Source organism: Pseudonaja textilis, chromosome 1, assembly GCF_049901715.1.
Source record: "Pseudonaja textilis isolate UNSWEBS1 chromosome 1, rPseTex1.2, whole genome shotgun sequence".
In the NCBI taxonomy this organism is placed as follows: domain Eukaryota; kingdom Metazoa; phylum Chordata; class Lepidosauria; order Squamata; family Elapidae; genus Pseudonaja; species Pseudonaja textilis.
The window spans coordinates 17236511-17255119 of NC_141990.1; the positions used below are offsets into that span (position 1 = coordinate 17236511).

The following is an 18609-nucleotide window of genomic DNA, read 5'->3' on the forward strand; positions in this document are numbered from 1 at the left end:
CAGAACCGGTAGTTATTTTTTTTGAATTGCACCACTGCTGCGGCTAGTCCATCGCAGTCATGATTGACTTGACAGAGAGTTTAATTTTTGTCTCTTTAGTTTAATAGCAGGAAAATATGATTAATCCTAGATCCAATCGACCAGCCGGAATGTATAGATTCATGGTTGAAAATAATCCAGTTTCACTTAGTGTCCTCTGTTATTTTATTTTAGTGTCCTGTGATAATCCTTCTGTTCTGGAAATCCGGGTGGTTAAAAAAAATACCAGAAGGATTGATGCACCTGGAAAAGATTTTCAGCCTCTCTCTCTCCCCCTGTGGTCTCAGCTTTCCTGTTCTACTTACATGCTGAGTTAATTTGAGGAAAACAAAGCTCCCAACAAGTGGGATATGTGTGGAATGATGCTGAGATCCAATTGCAACCGTCTCTAATCTTGCATCTATTGTCTAAACTTGGAGTGGGCATATTTTTACTCCAGAATAATGCTATATATAAAAACACAATAGGCATTTGGTGGGTTGGTTGTCAAGTTGTCAGAGAAAGGGAAGACATTCATTATGGTAAGATCCTTGTTTCCTTCCCCTTCCCTTCTGCATGATCTTCTTTTTCCCACAAGCAATTTCCTTCCTTCCTTCCTTCCTTCCTTCCTTCCTTCCTTCCTTCCTTCCTTCCTTCCTTCCTTCCTTCCTTCCTTATGGAATCATATAGGGGTACTTCAGGCTACCTTCTGGACTTTTCAGCTTCCTGGATGAGTTAGAAATCACCAGGATTTCAATTCATGTAGGCAGGATTTTTACTTGTTCCTTGCTGTGAATTTCACTTTTCACTATGACAGCCAAAGTATGTATATTTATTTATTTAGTATATGGAAAATACATGGACTTGTAGTGGTTCAAATGTTAATGTCCAGTCCACCCAGCCTATTCAAGGACATTCAAGTATGTATGCATAGATCCTGGGATGATAGACAAGTTCTAGGCATTGCTTTTGAATTAAAGAGGGTAAAGAATTTCTTTTATTGAATGAATTACAATGATCCTAAATATGAAAACGGCTTTATTAATATGAGTGCACTGCAATCATTCTAAATATATTAGCTACAGCTGTAATGTAAAGATAGTATTTAGTAATGCTAATTTTAATTGAAAGAAGAATGCAATCTATTTCATCTTAGTGCAAGAATGTGCTTTTAAGCAGCATGCCACATTGGTAGGAACCATTTAAGGGTTGGAAGGGACAGGCTTCAGAATTCTTTCGTGGTTGGTGTGAAGGGAATATTGGTGGTTTGTTCTTTGTATTTCCCATTGTTCACTCCCATCATTGATCTACTTGCTTGACCTCTATCCAGAATTCAGATGGCTGTAATTTAGTGCATTACAATATTACCTGAATGCTTTTGGGGAAGGAGGTTAAAAGAAAAATGGAAAATGGTAAGCTTGAAGAAAGAATTTACAGAAGGTCATGAAGATGCTTGCCTAATGATTGTGAGAACTAGGATTAATAGTGCCCTGCTGAACACATCTCCAGCAGAGGTGGTATTCAGCAGGTTCTGACCAGTTCTTGAGAACAGGTAGCGGAAATTTTGAGTAGTTCAGAGAACCAGCAAATATCACCTCTGACTGGAGATTTTACAGTATCCACCAAGCCATGGCCACAGAACTGGTAGTAAAAATATTTGAATCCCACCACTGCTCCCCAGGCTCCAGAGGTTTTCCTCAAGCCTCCGGGAGGGTGAAAATGGCCTCCCCCGGGCTCCAGAGGCCCTCTGGAGGCTGGAAATGCCCATTTCCATTCTTCTGGAGCCTCTGGGAGGCCCGTTTTTCACCCTCCCCGAGCCTCTGTGTGGGGCCTGTACTTACCCGGCATCCAAAACAAGCTGTGTGGGGACTCCTTGGCAGGGTGGGGTTGAACAGGACAGGGTTGGGTAGAGTGGGACGGGCCCAGCCAGGAGAGGGATTTGCTGGTTCATCGAACTGCATAGAATCTTAGCTAGAGGATTACGTGAACCTGTGCGAACCTTTAGCAGCCTATCCCTGGCAAGAATCCAAGGCTAATCTAAAATAGTTTTCTTATTTGAGCTTGAAGGAACAAAGTCTCCCCTCCCTTACAGTCCCCCAAATCACCTAACCTCTGATGTGGAGAAGCCCACAGACCTGTATATGACTTTCAACAATTCCATACTTAAAAGCAGGGGTGGGATTCTACCGGTTCAGCTCGGTTCAGCCAAACTGGTAACTTCAAGGATCATCTGTGAGCAAACTGGTTGGTTCCGATGATCAGCTGTTGGGCACGCCCATCTGCCCCAGCTCTATTCTGACCTTTATTTCCGGGTTTTCAAGCTCAGCTGCTTCGCGTGGCACAGCGGATTGCCACATGTCGACTGTTTAACACACAGGGAGGTTGCAGGATTTCAGGAGAAGGTCAGTAGCAAGCCCTCTGCACACATGCAAAGCACGTGTTTGGCGTGCACACGCACAAAATGCGCACTCACCAAACCAGTTGTTACACTGGTTGAATCACACCCCTGCTTAAAAGTAGTGTATTTTTCATGATATAGAAATCCGTCGCCTTCCACCTTATCCTGCATAATAGCAGGTCTTCTCCTGCAACTACAGTTTCCAATTACAATATGTTAAAAAGCACATTCTTTGTTCTGATTAGTTACAAGCAAACATTATGTACTTGCACCTGATAACCATGGCCTTGCTTCTGCATTTGGGTGATAAAAAATATGAACCTTCCAAGCCTGGGAGATTGGCATCAGCAGCTACTTCTTATCACATCATCACAGATGTCAGATGGGTGGAAATCAAAAGAAACCAGATCTGTTAACTATTGGCATCAAGGCTGTGCAATCTTGTTCCCTCTTGTGCTACCTTTGCTATTAATAGATATTCTACTTTTCTTCCAACAAGCTCAAAAAACATTCTTATAATAATGCTTAAAGAAAGAAAGCAACTTTCTCAGGAAGTCTCTTGATTGTTTGAATCTGGAATTCTGCATTACTTGCCAGGCAGGGCAATTACTATACCTTGCTAATCTTTTGCTTTAATCTAGAAGTCTCCAAACTCTACATCTTATTAACCCCCTTCGTGAAGTATAATATGAAATAATTTAGGGTCTCATACTTCATGAAATACTTCATGAAATATTATAGGGTCTCCTGCCTGAGAAGGGGGTTGGACTAGAAGACTTATATTTGAGGGGCTGCCACAGAGAGGAAAGGGGTCAAGCTATTTTCCAAGGCACCTGAAGGCCAGACAAGGAATAATGGGTAGAAATGAATCAAGGAGAGATTCAACCTGGAAATAAGGAGAAACTTTTTGACACAACAATCAACCAGTGGAACAGAAGTTTCCTTCAGAGGTTGTGGGAGCTTCATCACTGGAGGCTTTCAAGAAGAGATTGGACTGCCATCTGTCAGAAATGGTGTAGGGTTTCCTGCTTGGGCGGGGCGGGGGAGGGTTGGACTAGATGACCTACAAGGTCCCTTCCAACTCTGTTGATCTGTTAAATCTATTAAACTTCCAAGGTCCCCTCCTACTCAGATTCTATTCTGTTCTGTTTGTTTTAGTTTATTAACCCTCAAACCAGAGGTGGTATTCAGTAGGTTCTGACTTGCTCTGGAGAACCAATAGAAGAAATTTTGAGTAGTTTGGAGACCCGGTAAATCCCACCTTTGATTGGAGATTTTACAGTATCCCTTCCCTGCCATGCTCAGTTACCAGTAGTAAAAAAAAAATTGAATCCTATCACAACCTCAAATGTTTATTATATGCAAATAATTTAATAAATATTATTTTAATTAATGGTCTATGAATAATAATGATCAACCTCTTGGATGATCCCATCACCTCTGTTTTAAACATTCGTATCATTGCTTCATGTTTTATTTTCTTTCCAGTTTTACATTAAATTTCATCTTTGTTCCTTTGGCTTTGGAACCACTGTTACGGTTTTAATTAATATACGGACATCTATACATACAGGCAGTCCTTGCTTAACAACTACTTGATTAGTGACCAACTCAAGTTATGACATGGATTCAAAGTTCTGGTGGCTGCTGGCACCCACATCCCACATTCACACAATTGCATTCTGGGTATTTGGCAATCAGCCTGCATTTGGTGGCACAGTGATTAGAATGCAGTATTGCAGGCTGACTCTGCCCACTGCCAGGAGTTCAATCCTGACCGGCGCAAGCCCTCCATCCTTCCAAGGTCAGTAGAATGAGGACCCAGATTGTCGGGGGCAATAGGCTAACTCTATAAACCACTCAGGTCTGAAAAGCACTATGGAGTACTATATAAGTCTAAGTGCTATTGCTATTTACAGCCGTTTGCAGCATCCTTCAGTTATATGATCACGATTTATGACTTTTTTGCTGGAAATCAATGCTTAATTCTTGTTTCTGGCAAAAAAAAACCAACAGTGGACAGTAGGTTCATTTAATGACTATGGTGTTCACTTAACAACAATCGTGTTTACTTAATGACTCCTGTGGTTGTTTAATGATCACCGGTAAAAAATTGGTCATGTGATGATGACCCACTTAATGACTGGCATGATGTCCTGATTCCAGGCTCCAATACAATTATAAGTCTAGAACTAATTGTAGATGGAGAGGACAAGTCAAAAAAATCAAGACAGCGGATAAAAAAGAGGTGAGGCTTCAAATGCACCGTTGAATTCCTATCCTGACTTCTTCACATCCTCCACACACAACCTCCCTAGCTCTAATAGAAAGGTGGCATAGCAAAATTTTTAGACTTCTCAGTGGTTTAGCGCATCTTACTGTCAACCTTCACTTCCAAGTTGGTGGTATGTAGATAACAATATACTGGCTTGCATGGTTGTGTCTATATGAGAAATGCTAGCTTGCAACAGAAGAACTTGTCCAGTAAAACTGGGTTTTGGCCGCATTTGTGGCGTATTGGCCAAGCTGATGGGTCCTGTTCTCGCTGGTCGTGGAGAAGGTTGTGTGTGGCAGAGATACGCTTTCTCTATTCTACTGTGAAAACCTGAATGGGTCAAAGCCATGATGGACAGTGGAGGTCCATATCTCGGAGCCGATCTGATAAAGAATATACCAAATGGAAGAGTATGTCTTGGAATGTCAGAGAAGTCAGAATAACAGAATAACAGGGTTGGAAGGGAACTTGGAAGTTTTCTATCTAGTCCAACTCCCTGTTCAGGCAGGAAAACTCTACACTATTCCAGACAAATGATTGCCTAATCTCCTCTTAAAAACCTCCAGTGTTGGAGCACCCACAACCTTTGGAGGCAGGTTAATGATAAAGAACATGAATTCATAAAAAAAATGAAAAATAATATAGAGAGGAATGGTGCATGAAGATGGTGATTATGCTTCTTTTTCTTTTTTTAAATCGTATGCCTCTCATTCCCTCGCCTTATTTATCAGTCCTTTCTTGTACTCTGCAAAACATTCTAAAGAGAAATAACTATGTATATAGGTAAGTATGTTTGGATGATGACTGCCTAGATTGATGATGATGATCATCGTCTGAAATACCTCTGAGAAGCATTAGAAGGAATTTAAAATAGCGGAAGGGAAGGGGGTGGCTGGGTGGGTGGGAGCAAACAGACCTAACCTCAAATAATGATGGCAATATCCTTAATGAAAGCAACTGAGATTGTCTACACATAAGAAACCGTGCAATTATGCTAAATGAACTCTGCAGAAAAGCTGTGCCCCATCCCTTACCTTTTTATGATGTCTTTAAAAATGTATTAAAATTATGGAGGTTCAATAACAGTAGCATCATTAATGGTTTACTGGAGACAATGTGCTACAGTCAGGAATAATATAGCCATAATTACAAGGGAATAGTCACTCACAAGACAGAAAAGCGCATGGGAAAATAATAGCAGACTACATAAATACAGGTAGTCCTTCACTTACAGCCATTCATTTAGCAACCATTCAAAGTTACAAAGTCACTGAAAATAGTGACTTATGACTAGTCTTTCCGCTTAAGAGCTATGGTGTCACACATTGGTTAGAAGTAGTATTGCAAGCTAACTCTGCCCACAGCCTGGAGTTCGATCCTGATAGGCTTGAGGTTGACTCAGCCCTCTGTTCTTCTAAAGTGGGTAAAATGAAGAGCAGATTGTTGGGGGAAATATGCTGACATTGTAAACCACTGAGAGAGTGCTGTAAAATGGTGGCCCCCAAACCTTTTGGGCACCAGAGACCAGTTCTGTGGAGAGAGATTTTTCTGCAGACTGGAGGGAGTATGGTTTCATAGGCTGCCGGTTCATGGACCAGGGATTGGGGACCCCTGCGGTAAAGCACTATGAAATGGTATATAAATGTAAGTGCTATTGCTGTTAATGACTGCTACAGCATCCTCATGGTCAGGTGATCAAAATTTGGGTGCTTGGCAACCTGCAGGTATTTACAGCAGTTGCAGCATCCCAGGGTCACATTATCACCATTTGTGATTTTCTCAGATGGCTTTGAACAAGCAAAGTCAATGTGGGAGGCCCAATTTCTTAACAACCATGTGAATCTCTTAACAACAATGGTGATTTGCTTGGAATTGTGGCAAAAGAGTTGTAAAATTGGGCATGGATCACTTAACCTCCAGGCTTATCAATGGAGGTTCTGGTCTCAATTGCAGATGTAGGTTGAGAACTACCTGTTTTGGTATGTCAGGCTGAATGGTACAATACAGGCCTGGTCTTTCCCAAGAATATCTTCCTTTTCTTCTGGAAAAGTTCTGGAAGAAACCAGGATGTATACCTGTGCTTCTTCTTTCCAGGCTTAGAGTGAATTAAGGGTACCCTAATGGAATTTTAGCATTCCCACATCACACAGCTATTGCTTTTCGGATCATCCTTGCTGAAAGCTCTTTCCACTTTCATGCTGGGATAACTATTAGCTGAATATGCAGCTAAAGTAAGATGTCAAGAAATCATCTCAAGATGTCATGAGAATAAAACTCTCTGAACAGTGGTACCTCGTTATTCATCATTAATTGGTCCTGGGAGGCACAATGAGTACCAAAAATGATAAGTACCAAATGTACTCAAGGAAAAACTAAGTCCAGTTGCCTTTTGGAAAAGCACCTTTGGAACAACCTTGACCTGGGTGACTGAGAATCTCCATAGACGATAAGTACCAAACACATTTTTCTCATAAGGAATAATGTAGTGAGTCACAAGGCAGCCAACACCAACAAATTCTAGCTTGTGCATTGAGTACCAAACAAACAATCAGTACTGGGATAAAATGTTCATGTCAAAATGCATTGAGTATCAAATTTGATGAATTTCAAAGCTGTCAAATACCAAGGGACCACTGGATTAGCAATATTATGTAGGCCAGGTTCCTAACACCACTTTCTAGAGAACAGAGGTGTCTTAAGTGTTGTCCCTGCAATCAAAGTTCACAGCATGGCAGAACAAATTTATGGAGGAAGTTTGATTTATTACTGGCTACTAAATGTGTAACTTAATGGATTCACCATGTTCTGAGTATTTTAAGTAGTTTTTATATTTGTCTTTGTAACTGTATTCTGGACAACACACGCCGAGAGATCCAGTAGAGCAATGGTGAGATTCAAATAATTTAACAACCAGCTCACCCAGAGTCAGGTTGGTGGTTGTGGGAGGTGTAGCCCATCCCTGTTCTCCAGCTCCGCTGCACATGCGGGACAAGCCTCTTCCAATGGTCAACCTGACCCTGGGTGAACAGATTGTTAAATTATTATCCCCCATCAAAATGGATCCTGGATGCTGTGCTGCTATGGAGAAATGAGAAATGGAGCAGCTGGCATGAGGGAAGGAGGAGGAGCAGGGAGAAGAAAGAGGGAAAGCAGCCTTTTTCTTCCCTCAGGCTGGCCGCTCCATTGCCCGTTTCTCCATTGTAGTGCAGCAGCCAGGATCGACTTTGATAGTGGAGGGAGGGTAATTTAACAACCGGTTCATGTGAACCAGTGTGAACCAGCTGAATCCCACCACTGCAGTAGGGCCTACCTTATGGATCCTTGATTCTATTTTCTGAGAATTTCTGTAAAAATGAATCTTCATTCTAGTGAACAATTCCCTGGTTTCCAGCAAAACTGAAGGATTTTTTTTTCTTTCAGACATCCAAATACCCCCACTTCACCAAGTGCTTTGATGCTGAAAAAATGCTACAGAAATCCCAAAGCAAAACCTTTTTCCAGCCTTGAACACCCATCCGTCACTTCAGAGGAATCTGTTGTGACATCATAAACTGAGACACTCGGATTAGATTTATCATCTAATTATAGCAGGACTGGAAAAAAAAGAAGAACTTTTTTTTTTTCAAAAAATGATCAGAGGTATGGAATGCTGTCCATAAAAGGAAGGCATCAAAGCATGGCAGTGTATTGGATTAAAAAGGAATCCCGTGGGAGAGAAACTCCTAGGTACATTAATGGCATTTTTCTAAGCAGGCACAGAGAGTGCCTGCAAGCCACCAATTGCCTCCCAGAAATCTTGAATCTGGAGCTGCTGAGAATTGTAGTTTTCACAAGCCCCTGGAGAGCCACAAATTGAAAAGGAATACTTTTCAGTTCAGTTTATAAAATAAAATAGTGAAATGCTGGAAAAAAGATGTTGCAGCAGAGAAAAATGTCCACTGGATCAAACTCTAGATGTTATACTCTAGTCCAGTGTTTCTCAACCTTAGCAACTTTTAAGATATTTGGACTTCAACTCCCAGAATTCTTCAGTTAGCATGGCTTCTTCAGCCCGGTCTGGCTGAGGAAATCTGGGAGAAAGTCTTAACTCCCAGAATCTTAAAGTTGCTAAGGTTGAGAAACATTGCTGAGGTCCATCTTCTTCCCTGATGATGTTCTTCAGGAGTACTGAGTGTCGTTTCCCTGTCGCCCCCAGAAAGATGATCTAGTTATCATTTTGCTGCTTGCGGTTGCCAGCCAGATGCTTTCAAGAAATTGATCACCACAACAAGATGGCAAGAAACTCAGCTCTAATGTTCAGTCTTCCGAAATTATAGTTCAGAGATAGTTTCAAGTTTCTCTTGATGCAACCTAAAACTGCGTTTGCCTCCCCCCCAGCTGTATCATACTACATTTGGCTTGCAATTAATTACTAATCCATATATTTTTCATGAATACTCTGAATTGTCATTCATTCTACATACATATACATACATACATTAGCTTCTTAAGAGAAGTCTCTATTAAATATCATTCTTAAATTCCAGCCTTTTCAATATTGTTCCAGATTTTATTTCTGCCTTCTACCACATTTGGCTATACCATTCAAATTTTTTTAGCCATTGTGCCACTGAGACAATGAGCATTTGGCAGTCTCTTTATACAAGCTATTAATAAAAATATTGAAGGTTAAAGAATTCAGACCTGATCCTTGTGTCACCCCACTAAATACTTATTTCCAATTTGATAAGGAACCAATGTGTTGTAGAGCGGTGGAAGGAAGAGGCAAGAGCCAGAGTGAACAACTAACAGGCTTTATTACAGGGAATAAAGGGTTGCCGCCTGCCTTCTAACTAGCAGGTTAGCTGGCGCAACGGGCTGGCTCTGCTCGACAGCTGGCTTTTATAGCCGGCTGTCAAACGGAGCCAGCCAATGGGAGCGGCTGGTGCTCCCGCTCAAACAGCGGACCTGGTTGGGGACTCCAACCAGTTCCAAAGACATAACACCCTTTCCCCCAGCTGGGCACATGCGTAGTCCTTTAGGTAAGTCGGTTGTCTCTGCTGGCGACAAGAACTTCGCAACCCAGGTAAACTGCTGGCTGGCGCCAAGTCCTTGCCCCGGGAATTGCCTCAGAGGTTGTTGGGGAATGGGCTAGGTCAGGTGTGGTGTTCTGCAGGTTCGGTAAGTCCCCCTGTTCGGGCTGACCTTGGCGAGTCGTTAGGTCCGGCTGGCAAACAGGTTCGCTTGGCTGTTGGTTCGTTGTCTCTAGTTGGAAACTCGGGTCCTCCAGCAAACTCTCCTGGTCGACGGGGTAGACTGGGTCCTGCAGGGAGCTTCCGTCTGAGCAGACTGGTACCGGCAGGGAGTCCTTGGTGCTGGAAGGTTGGGCTGGGTCGGCATCAGTTGCACTTCTCCATCGCCTTCTGAGTTGGTCCACGTGTCTACGCCACAAGCGTCCATCCTCCAGGAGGACCCTGTAGGATCTAGGACCTGTGACTGACACAACTTGACCTGGTACCCACAAAGGATCCCTGCATAGTTCCTGGCGTACACCAGGTCATGCAGGACAAAGTCCCTGACCAGACTGTCAGACCCTAAAGGGGCGTCTGGGCAGTAGTGGGATGCAACCTGTCCAGGGTGGTCCTAAGGCGTCTCCTCATCAAGAGTTTGGCAGGGGATTTATTAGTAGCGGTGCATGGCGTCGTATGTTGGCTCAGAAGGTAACGTGACAGTTTAGTGTGCCAGTTTTCCTGGCCAAATCTGGCGAGTGCCTCCTTGGCTGACCTGACTGCCTCTCAGCCATCCCATTGCTAGCGGGTGAAAGGGGGCTGTAAGTATGTGTCTGATGCCCAAGTTAGCAACGCGTATACTGAACTCACATGACGTGAACTGCGGGCTATTGTCAGACACCAGCGTGTCAGGGAGTCCGTGGGTAGCGAATAAGCGGGTCAGAGCCTTAACTATTGCTTGAGTGGTTGTCGAGGGTAGCAGGGCCAAGTCTATCCATTTGGAGTAGAGTCCACTACCACCAAGAAGGTCCTGCCATGCACCGGTCCAGCCAGGTCGATGTGCAGGCGAGACCAAGGGCACTCAGCACTCTCCCACTTGGTGGGCGTGGCAGCTGGTGGGGCAGCCCTGGTTTCTTGGCAAGGTTGGCATGAGCTTACCCAGCTGGCGATTTGGGCATCCATGCCGGGCCACCAAACGTAGCTGCGGGCCAGAGCCTTCATCCTTACGATGCCCGGGTGGCCCTCGTGAAGCACCTTCAGGATGGGTACACGAAGAGTGGCTGGAATGACTACCCTTGTACCCCACAACAGACATCCTTGTAGCTTCGATAGTTCCTGCTTACGGGTTTTAAAAAGGAGCAAAGTCAACGGTACATTGAGTTTCCGGCCACCCCTTCCCACCCAGTCCAGTACCTGGGCAATTATCTTGTCTTTTTTTGAGTGCGCAGCAATGTCCTCGGCTGTAACCGGTAATTTAAGTTCATTAACTTCAAAATGGCGTGAACCAGTGCTGGGTCTTCGACTGGGACTGGTAGGGGGCAGCGACTAAGGGCATCGGGCGTGACTCAAGTTTTTGCCAGGTCGATGCACCAACTTGAATGAGTAAGCGGCCAGGAACAAAGTCCATCTGGTCATTCTAGGTGATAGTACCTGCGGGGTTTGCTTATCCCCTGATAAGAGTCCCAGGAGAGGTTTATGGTCAGTTACAAGTTCAAAATGGTGCCCAAACAAAAATTCGTGAAACTTTTTAACTGCAGCCACCGCAGCCAGGGCCTCTTTATCTATTTGACTGTAGTTCCTTTCTGCCGTAGAGAAGGTCCTAGAGAAGAAGGCAATTGGTGCCTCGGAACCGTTGGGAAGTCTGTGGCTTAGGACAGCCCCAATCCCAAAAGGGGATGCATCAGCCGCTAGGACCAGGGGAAGTCGTTGATCAAATTGAATTAAAACTGCATCCGATGTGAGTAAGGATTTGACTGACTTGAAAGCATGGGCTTCTTTGGGTCCCCAATGCCAGGGGGATTCTTTGTCTAACAGCCTGTGTAAGGGTTCAGCGATAGATGCTTTGTGCAGGAGAAATGAAGCGTAAAAGTTTAGTAGCCCCAGAAAAGCTTGAAGCTCCGTCTTGTTAGTTGGTGTGGCGCCTCATGGATGGCCTTTACCTTGGATTCGATTGGGTGGATGCCAGAGGCGTCTATCCTATAACCCAGAAAGTCCACTTGCCTAGTGGCGATGGCGCACTTCTCCTTTTTTAAGTTTGAGGCCATGCTGCCTAAACTTCTCTAGAACCGCTCTGACCCTCTGTATGAGCTGAGGTCTGTCAATTGCTGAGACTAAGATGTCATCGAAATAAGGGACAACCCTGGGAGACCTTGGAGAATCCTTTCCATGAGTGATTGGAATATACCCGGGCTACACTTACACCGAATTGAAGGCGTTTACACTTGAATGCCCCTCTATGTGTGACTATGGTTTGTAATTCAGCTGTCTGATCATCAACAGGGAACTGTTGGTATGCCTGGGACATATCTAACTTGGCGAAAATGGTGCCGGGTTCAAGGTGTGTAACAGGTGCTGAATAACAGGGACAGGGTATGCGCTGACTTGCAGGTAACGGTTGAGGGTGGTTTTATAGTCTGCGCAGATTCTTAAACTGCCATCTTTCTTGAGTGGGGTGACTATGGGGTCTCCCATTTGGCAAAATCAGTTGGTTCTAACACCCTTGCTTTAGTAATTTATCTAATTCTGCGTCTAACTTGGGACGGATGGCGAAAGGCACCCTGCGCGGCTTAAGGCAAAGAGGAATTGCCTGGGGTCCACAGAGAAGGAGATGGGGGTGCCAGAATAGCAACCCAGCTCGCTGCTAAACACATCAGAGTAATCTGAAAATAGTGCATCTACGTCAGAAGTTGAGACAGCATGGATCCCAGTTACACTAAGCCCGAGGGAGGGGAACCAATCTAGCCCCAACAGACTGGGGAGGGCACCATTAACAACCACTAAAGGCAAATGGCCCTTAAAGGCTTGGAATTGAACTAAAACTTGCCTTTCCCGAGGACAGGGATGTTCTTGCCCTGGTAGTCCCGCAGTGTCAGGTGGCATCTCTGTAGCTGCTTCTTCGACAGTCTGGGCTGGATCTTCTTTAGGGTCTCCCAGGAGATGATTGAAAGTGCAGATCCGTGTCTACCTCCATCCTGCAGGGTTTACCTTCTAAGGAGACAGAAATTTTGATTTTATTAGGAGTCTGGGAAGTATGGTTAGCGTGGTAGCAGGTGTATAGCAGTCCTCCACTTGCCTTTGGGAATTAGAAGGTGGTGGAGGTCTTTGAGGCAAAGTGCGCCCTGCTTGGCAGACTCTAGCGAGGTGACCCTTCTTTTGGCAATTCAGGCAGGTGGCATTCTTAAACCTGCAGGATGCCCTAGAGTGGGAGCCTCGGCAAGTTAGGCAAATGGGAGGTTGAGGGCGAAGTTGTTTCTCTGCCCCGCTCCTACCTGTGAAGGCTTCTGTTGCTTAAGGCGGTTAATATCTGATGAGTCTGTGGGGTCTTCTTCACTGAGCACTTCCTCTGAATGGATGGTGGAACTGCTGGGTTATAACGGAGTACCTTGAATTTCAGCTGCTGATTGGGCAGAGAGCTCAGCAGCTTGGGCTTCCTCCATGGCTAAGGCTAGGTTCAAGTCCTTTTTTGCGAGCAAACGTCTTTGGAGCCTCAGGTCTCTAACCCCACAGACGATCTGGTCCAATAACATGTCTTCTAAGTAGTCTTTGAACCCACACTGCAAGGCAGCTGTCCTCAGAGCTGCCATATACTCGTTGATTGACTCTCCCTCCACCTGTTTTCTAATTCTGAAGGCGTATCTCCTGGCTATCTGAGATGGTTTTGGTGAGTAGTGGTTGGAGAGGATTTCTTGGAGTTCATCCCATGGTACGCTTCTGATAGTGCGAGGGGCGACTAGTGCTGTAGCGGTGTCAAAAACTGCAGCTCCACAATAGCTGAGGAAGTAGGATTTCTTCCTGTGTTCAGCATCGTCTGCTAAACCGATGGCATCGAGGAAATAGCTGAAATGATTTTTGTATGAGTCCCACGTTTCCTCGGTTGGTTTGAATGGTGGGAATGCTGGATTAGCATTCATTTTGAAGATGCAGGGTTCGTCCTCTTCAGTCGATTTAAATTCGCGCTCTTAGAAGAACGCTGACGGTTTGCGCTGACAGGCGGTGACTGTCTCTCTAGGCTACAGAGGCTCTTTGTGAGCGTCGGCGGCTGCGGCTTCAGCGCCCGTGGCTTCGCTCTTCAGTGATCACAGCTCTTTTGAAAAATACGTCTGGCTAGCCTTCGACCATATCCCACCTCGTCGCCAGTGTTGTAGAGCGGTGGAAGGAAGAGGCAAGAGCCAGAGTGAACAACGAACAGGCTTTATTACAGGGAATAAAGGGTTGCCGCGTCTGCCTTCTAACTAGCAGGTTAGCTGGCGGCAACGGGCTGGCTCTGCTCGACAGCCGGCTTTTTATAGCCGGCTGTCAAACGGAGCCAGCCAATGGGAGCGGCTGGTGCTCCCGCTCAAACAGCGGACCTGGTTGGGGACTCCAACCAGTTCCAAAGACATAACACAATGGTTTGTAATTAACCATTTGTGCATGATTTTAAACCTGCTATGATTTTGAAAGTGCTATGTACTTGCACAGAGCCAGTTTAGTGTAGTAGTGAAGGCACTGGCTAGAGGAGTTCTAGTTCTGCCTTAGGCTCAAACCCAACTGGATGACTTTGAATCAGTCATTCCTTTGTAACCCCAAGAATCACTTCTGAAAATCTTGCCAGGAAAACCAAAGGGACTAGTCCAGTGGTGGGATTCAATTTTTTTTACTACCAGTTCTGTGGGCATGGCTTGGTGGGTGTGGTGTGGCTTGGTGGGTGTGGCTTGGTGGGCATGGCAGGGGAAGGGTACTGCAAAATCCCATTCCCTCCCACCCCACTAACCTGCTTTCCAGCTCCGTTCTCCTGTGCAGGGCAACAAAAGAAGAACCAGCCAATCTGCTGGGACTCGGGAGGCAGAGAATAGATGGGGGTGGGGCCAATCAGAGGTGGTATTTCGTACTACTCAAAATTTCCGCTACCGGTTCTCCAGAACTGGTCAGAACCTGCTGAATACCACCTCTGGCCTAGTCCAGGCAGTCTCCAAGAGTCAACAGTGGCTTTAAAGCATTAAAAAAAGTATTGCAGCTACACATAATTGTCATGCCATCCAGTCCTAGCATACTAATTAGAGTGTCATGGAGGGTTTTTTTAAAAAAAAAAATCAAATACACTGCTCAAAATCAAGTTTTATTATGCTTACCATGTTCCCATAATTGTTTAGAATTTATAAGTTCTGTAAATGAGAAAAGGTTAATCTGGCAAGATATGTTCTTGATTAATACAGCCTAGTAATTACTGTATTATTTTTAAGGAGCTTATAGATCATGAAATTTCACTAATTGGCTTCCAGGTTCTAAATCAAAATTAAAAACAAAGATGGAAATCTTGCAGATTTCAAATTCAGTCCATGACATTGTCAGGTAGGACTGGGAAAGTTCTGCTTTGAAAGCTTGCAAAGCCATGGGTGATACTGACTTCGTGTGAAACAGCTCTAACCTATATTCCTCTTTTCTAGATTCTTTCGTAATCCTGATCTTTGAGATATATGTTTAGTCTTGGTAATCAGACCTCTTCTTGTTGTGTCATGAATGACACCTACATGATAAACCTTTGGGGCAAAGTCCCAAAGGTGCTTTTTCAAGAGGCAACTGGACTTTCTGGTTTGTCTTTCAAGACAAATTGAAGAAGCTATTTGGATGAGAAGCAAAATGTCTTCAAAAAAAAACCAAGGAAAGTCCAGTTGCTTCTTGCAAAAGCACCTTTGGGACAACCATGACCTGGATGACTGAGAATCTCCATAGACACTTTGGGGCAAAGGTCAAAATCAGTGGTGGGATTCAATTTTTTTTACTACCGGTTCTGTGGGCATGACTTGATGGGTGTGGTGTGGCTTGGTGGGCGTGGCAGGGGGAGGATACTGCAAAATCTCCATTCCTTTCCCACTCCAGGGGAAGGATACTGTAAAATCCCCATTTTTTCCCCACCTCATTAACCTGCTTTCCAGGCCCATTCTCCTGTGCAGGGTAACAAAAGAAAACCCAGTCGATCAGCTGGGACTCGGGAGGCAGAGAATAGATGGATATGGGGCCAGTCAGAGGTGGTATTCCAAACTACTTAAAATTTCCGCTACCAGTTCTCTGAACTACTCAAAATTTCCGCTACCAGTTCTCCAGAGCTGGTCAGAACCTGTTGAATACCACCTCTGGTCAAAATGGGTTCAGAGCAGTGGCATCCACATGGGGTAGGAGTGGTTATGTCAAATGAGTCAGTCTGACAAAAGCAGTTTTATGCCATCACATTCACAAAGATTTTTGTGCCTCTCTCGTGATTTCACAAGCTCGTGGTCCACCAGTAGAAATCAGAGGTTCTTTGCTTAGAAGGACCATTCTCTTCTAAGCCTTCAGACAACTGGACTCTTTTATAACGGAGTCCTCCTGTATTGTATCTTGGTCTCCAGTGACAGAAAAGTGTGTCCAGCACATTTACTTTTGATCCTTTTTTCTTTCGTACTTGTTCTCACCCAATTTGAAGGCCAGGAACTTGATGGCAAGGGGCATCTCTCTTTCAAAGGAGCAAAGAATTTCAGAGGAATTCTTATGGCAGATGGCATTCTTGTATTTGTTGGGATGTGGTGGCTCAGTGGCTAAGACACTGAGCTTCAGTGGCTAAGACACTGAGCTTGTCAATCAGAAAAGTTGGCAGTTTGGTGGTTCGAATCCCTAGCACTGCGTAATGGAGTGAGCTCCCGTTATTTGTCCCAGCTTCTGCCAACCTAACAGTTCAAAAGCATGTAAAAATACAAATTAGAAAAATAGGGACCACTTTGGTGGGAAGGTAACAGCGTTCCGTGCACCTTTGGCATTTAGTGATGCCATCCACATGACCATGGAAACATCTTTGGACAGCGCTGGCTCTTCGGCTTTGAAACAGAGATGAGCACGGCCCCCTCAACGACTAGCACGTATGTATGTGGGGAACCTTTACCTTCATTCTTGTATTTAGTTCTGTCCACCTCCAAGAACATTATGGGAATGTTCAACCACCTACAGCCTCTGTCACTTCCCATATTTTCATTACAGGTAGTCTTCCTCAACAGTCCATTAAGTGACCATTCAAAGTTACTTTATGACTGTTTTTCACATTTACAACCATTGCAGATCCCCATGGTCACATGACCCAATTCCGATGCTTGGTAACTGACTCCTATTTATGGCGATGGCAGTGTCCCAGGCTCACATGGTCACCTTTTGTGATCTTCTGATAAGTAACATCAGTGGGGAGCCCAGATTCACTTAACAGCCATGTTGCTAACTTAACAACTGCAATGATTCACTTAACAACTACAGTAAGAAAGGTCATAACAATGGGGCAAAACTCACTTAACAAACGTTTCACTTAGCAATGGAAATTTTGGGCTCAATTGTCATAAATCGAGGACTACCTGTAATTCCCCCGCAAAAGACAGGGCAAGACAACTCCTTCAATGAGCTATTCTAACCGTAGTGCTTTTCCTTTGAGAAGTTGTTGGAGAATTCCTTCTTCTCCCCCAAAGTAATTGGGAGAAAGCATTCTAACTTAGTGGAGAATTTTGAAATGCTATTTTTGCTTCTCTCTGAATAACTTTACAAAGGACCCAAACTTTTTTTTGACTGGCAGAAAAATACGTACTGGAGCTTAATTTTAGATATTTAAAGAAATGTCTGCAAAGTGAGCTGGAGGCTAATAGGTCATCATATAAAGGAAATAAAGTTTTGTCTTTTAATGAACTTTTTAAAAAACAATTGTCCGCCTCATTTGGAACCAACTTTGCATTGTGAGAGATGAAATTAAATCCTCCTTTTCTCCTAACTGGAATTAAAGATCTTTTAAAAAATATTCTTTTTGCATAACAAAAAAAGAGAGTAATTAAAAAAAATGGACATCAGAGGGAAAAATGCATCAGAAAAAATAAAATATACAAATGTTCAAAGATATGTTTGTAAATGCATATGAGATCTTGAGAAATACATTTTTATCATCCATGATCAATGTTTCTGTCCAGAATTACATTTAGATCAAAATCATATATTATCAAAACATTTTAATATGCCCAAAATTTATCCTTAGATGGTAGATTTTCCTGAAACAATGCCTTGTTTCAATTTTTCATTCAAAGAACTTTCCACATTTTTAAATGCCAAAGTATAATAAAATATTATTTTATTTTTCCAATGTTATATAATAAATAACCTGGCAGCTGAAAACAGTAACTGTATATATATATATATATATATATATATATATATATATATATAAAATTTAGTTCTGTCTGATGTCACCCATGGATCATCTTCATGACTTGTTGAATTACATTTTTAAAAATTTCTATGGTAAGAAGAGTTCTTGTGAGATTCACACTGAAATCTCACAGATCCCCTTCAAAGTTTTAGACTTTCAGGAGAATCTGTCATGGCTTATTTAAGAAATGTTTCTGATATACTGAATTCCTTGCTATTCATTGAAGAAGACAATGTACCATTATAGATCAAACCAAAACATTTTCTAAAATAATTGATTCAACCTGACTTGAAACAATTTCCATTGCAAATAAGTTCAGTCATTTACATTTGTAATTCTGCCTTTCCTTTCCTTGTAGCGAAAAAATTGACTTTGTGTTTATAAAGATAATAATAATAATAAAAAGATGGGGAGAAGAAAGATCATGAGCCAAGGCTTTTTAGATACTTTCCAAATTGCTGATGTCTGCAACAGAGCAGAACAAGGACTGGCACCATTCTGGAAGTTCTTTATGTGCCTGCAA

The 18609-nt window shown here is 43.5% G+C and overlaps 1 protein-coding gene across 2 annotated transcripts in view; it reads left to right on the forward strand.

Annotated features, from left to right (window-relative positions):
* Positions 1-427: 427 nt before the first annotated feature.
* MYL10 (myosin light chain 10) overlaps positions 428-18609 on the forward strand; it is a 45870-nt gene continuing 27688 nt past the window's right edge. The window contains exon 1 of one of the 2 annotated variants that reach the window (XM_087926837.1): positions 428-560. In XM_087926837.1, coding sequence (XP_087782963.1) covers positions 558-560 — 3 coding nt within the window. In that variant the 5' untranslated portion in view covers positions 428-557. The remainder of the gene's footprint in view (positions 561-18609) is intronic. The other variant, XM_026708558.2, reaches the window with a different exon arrangement.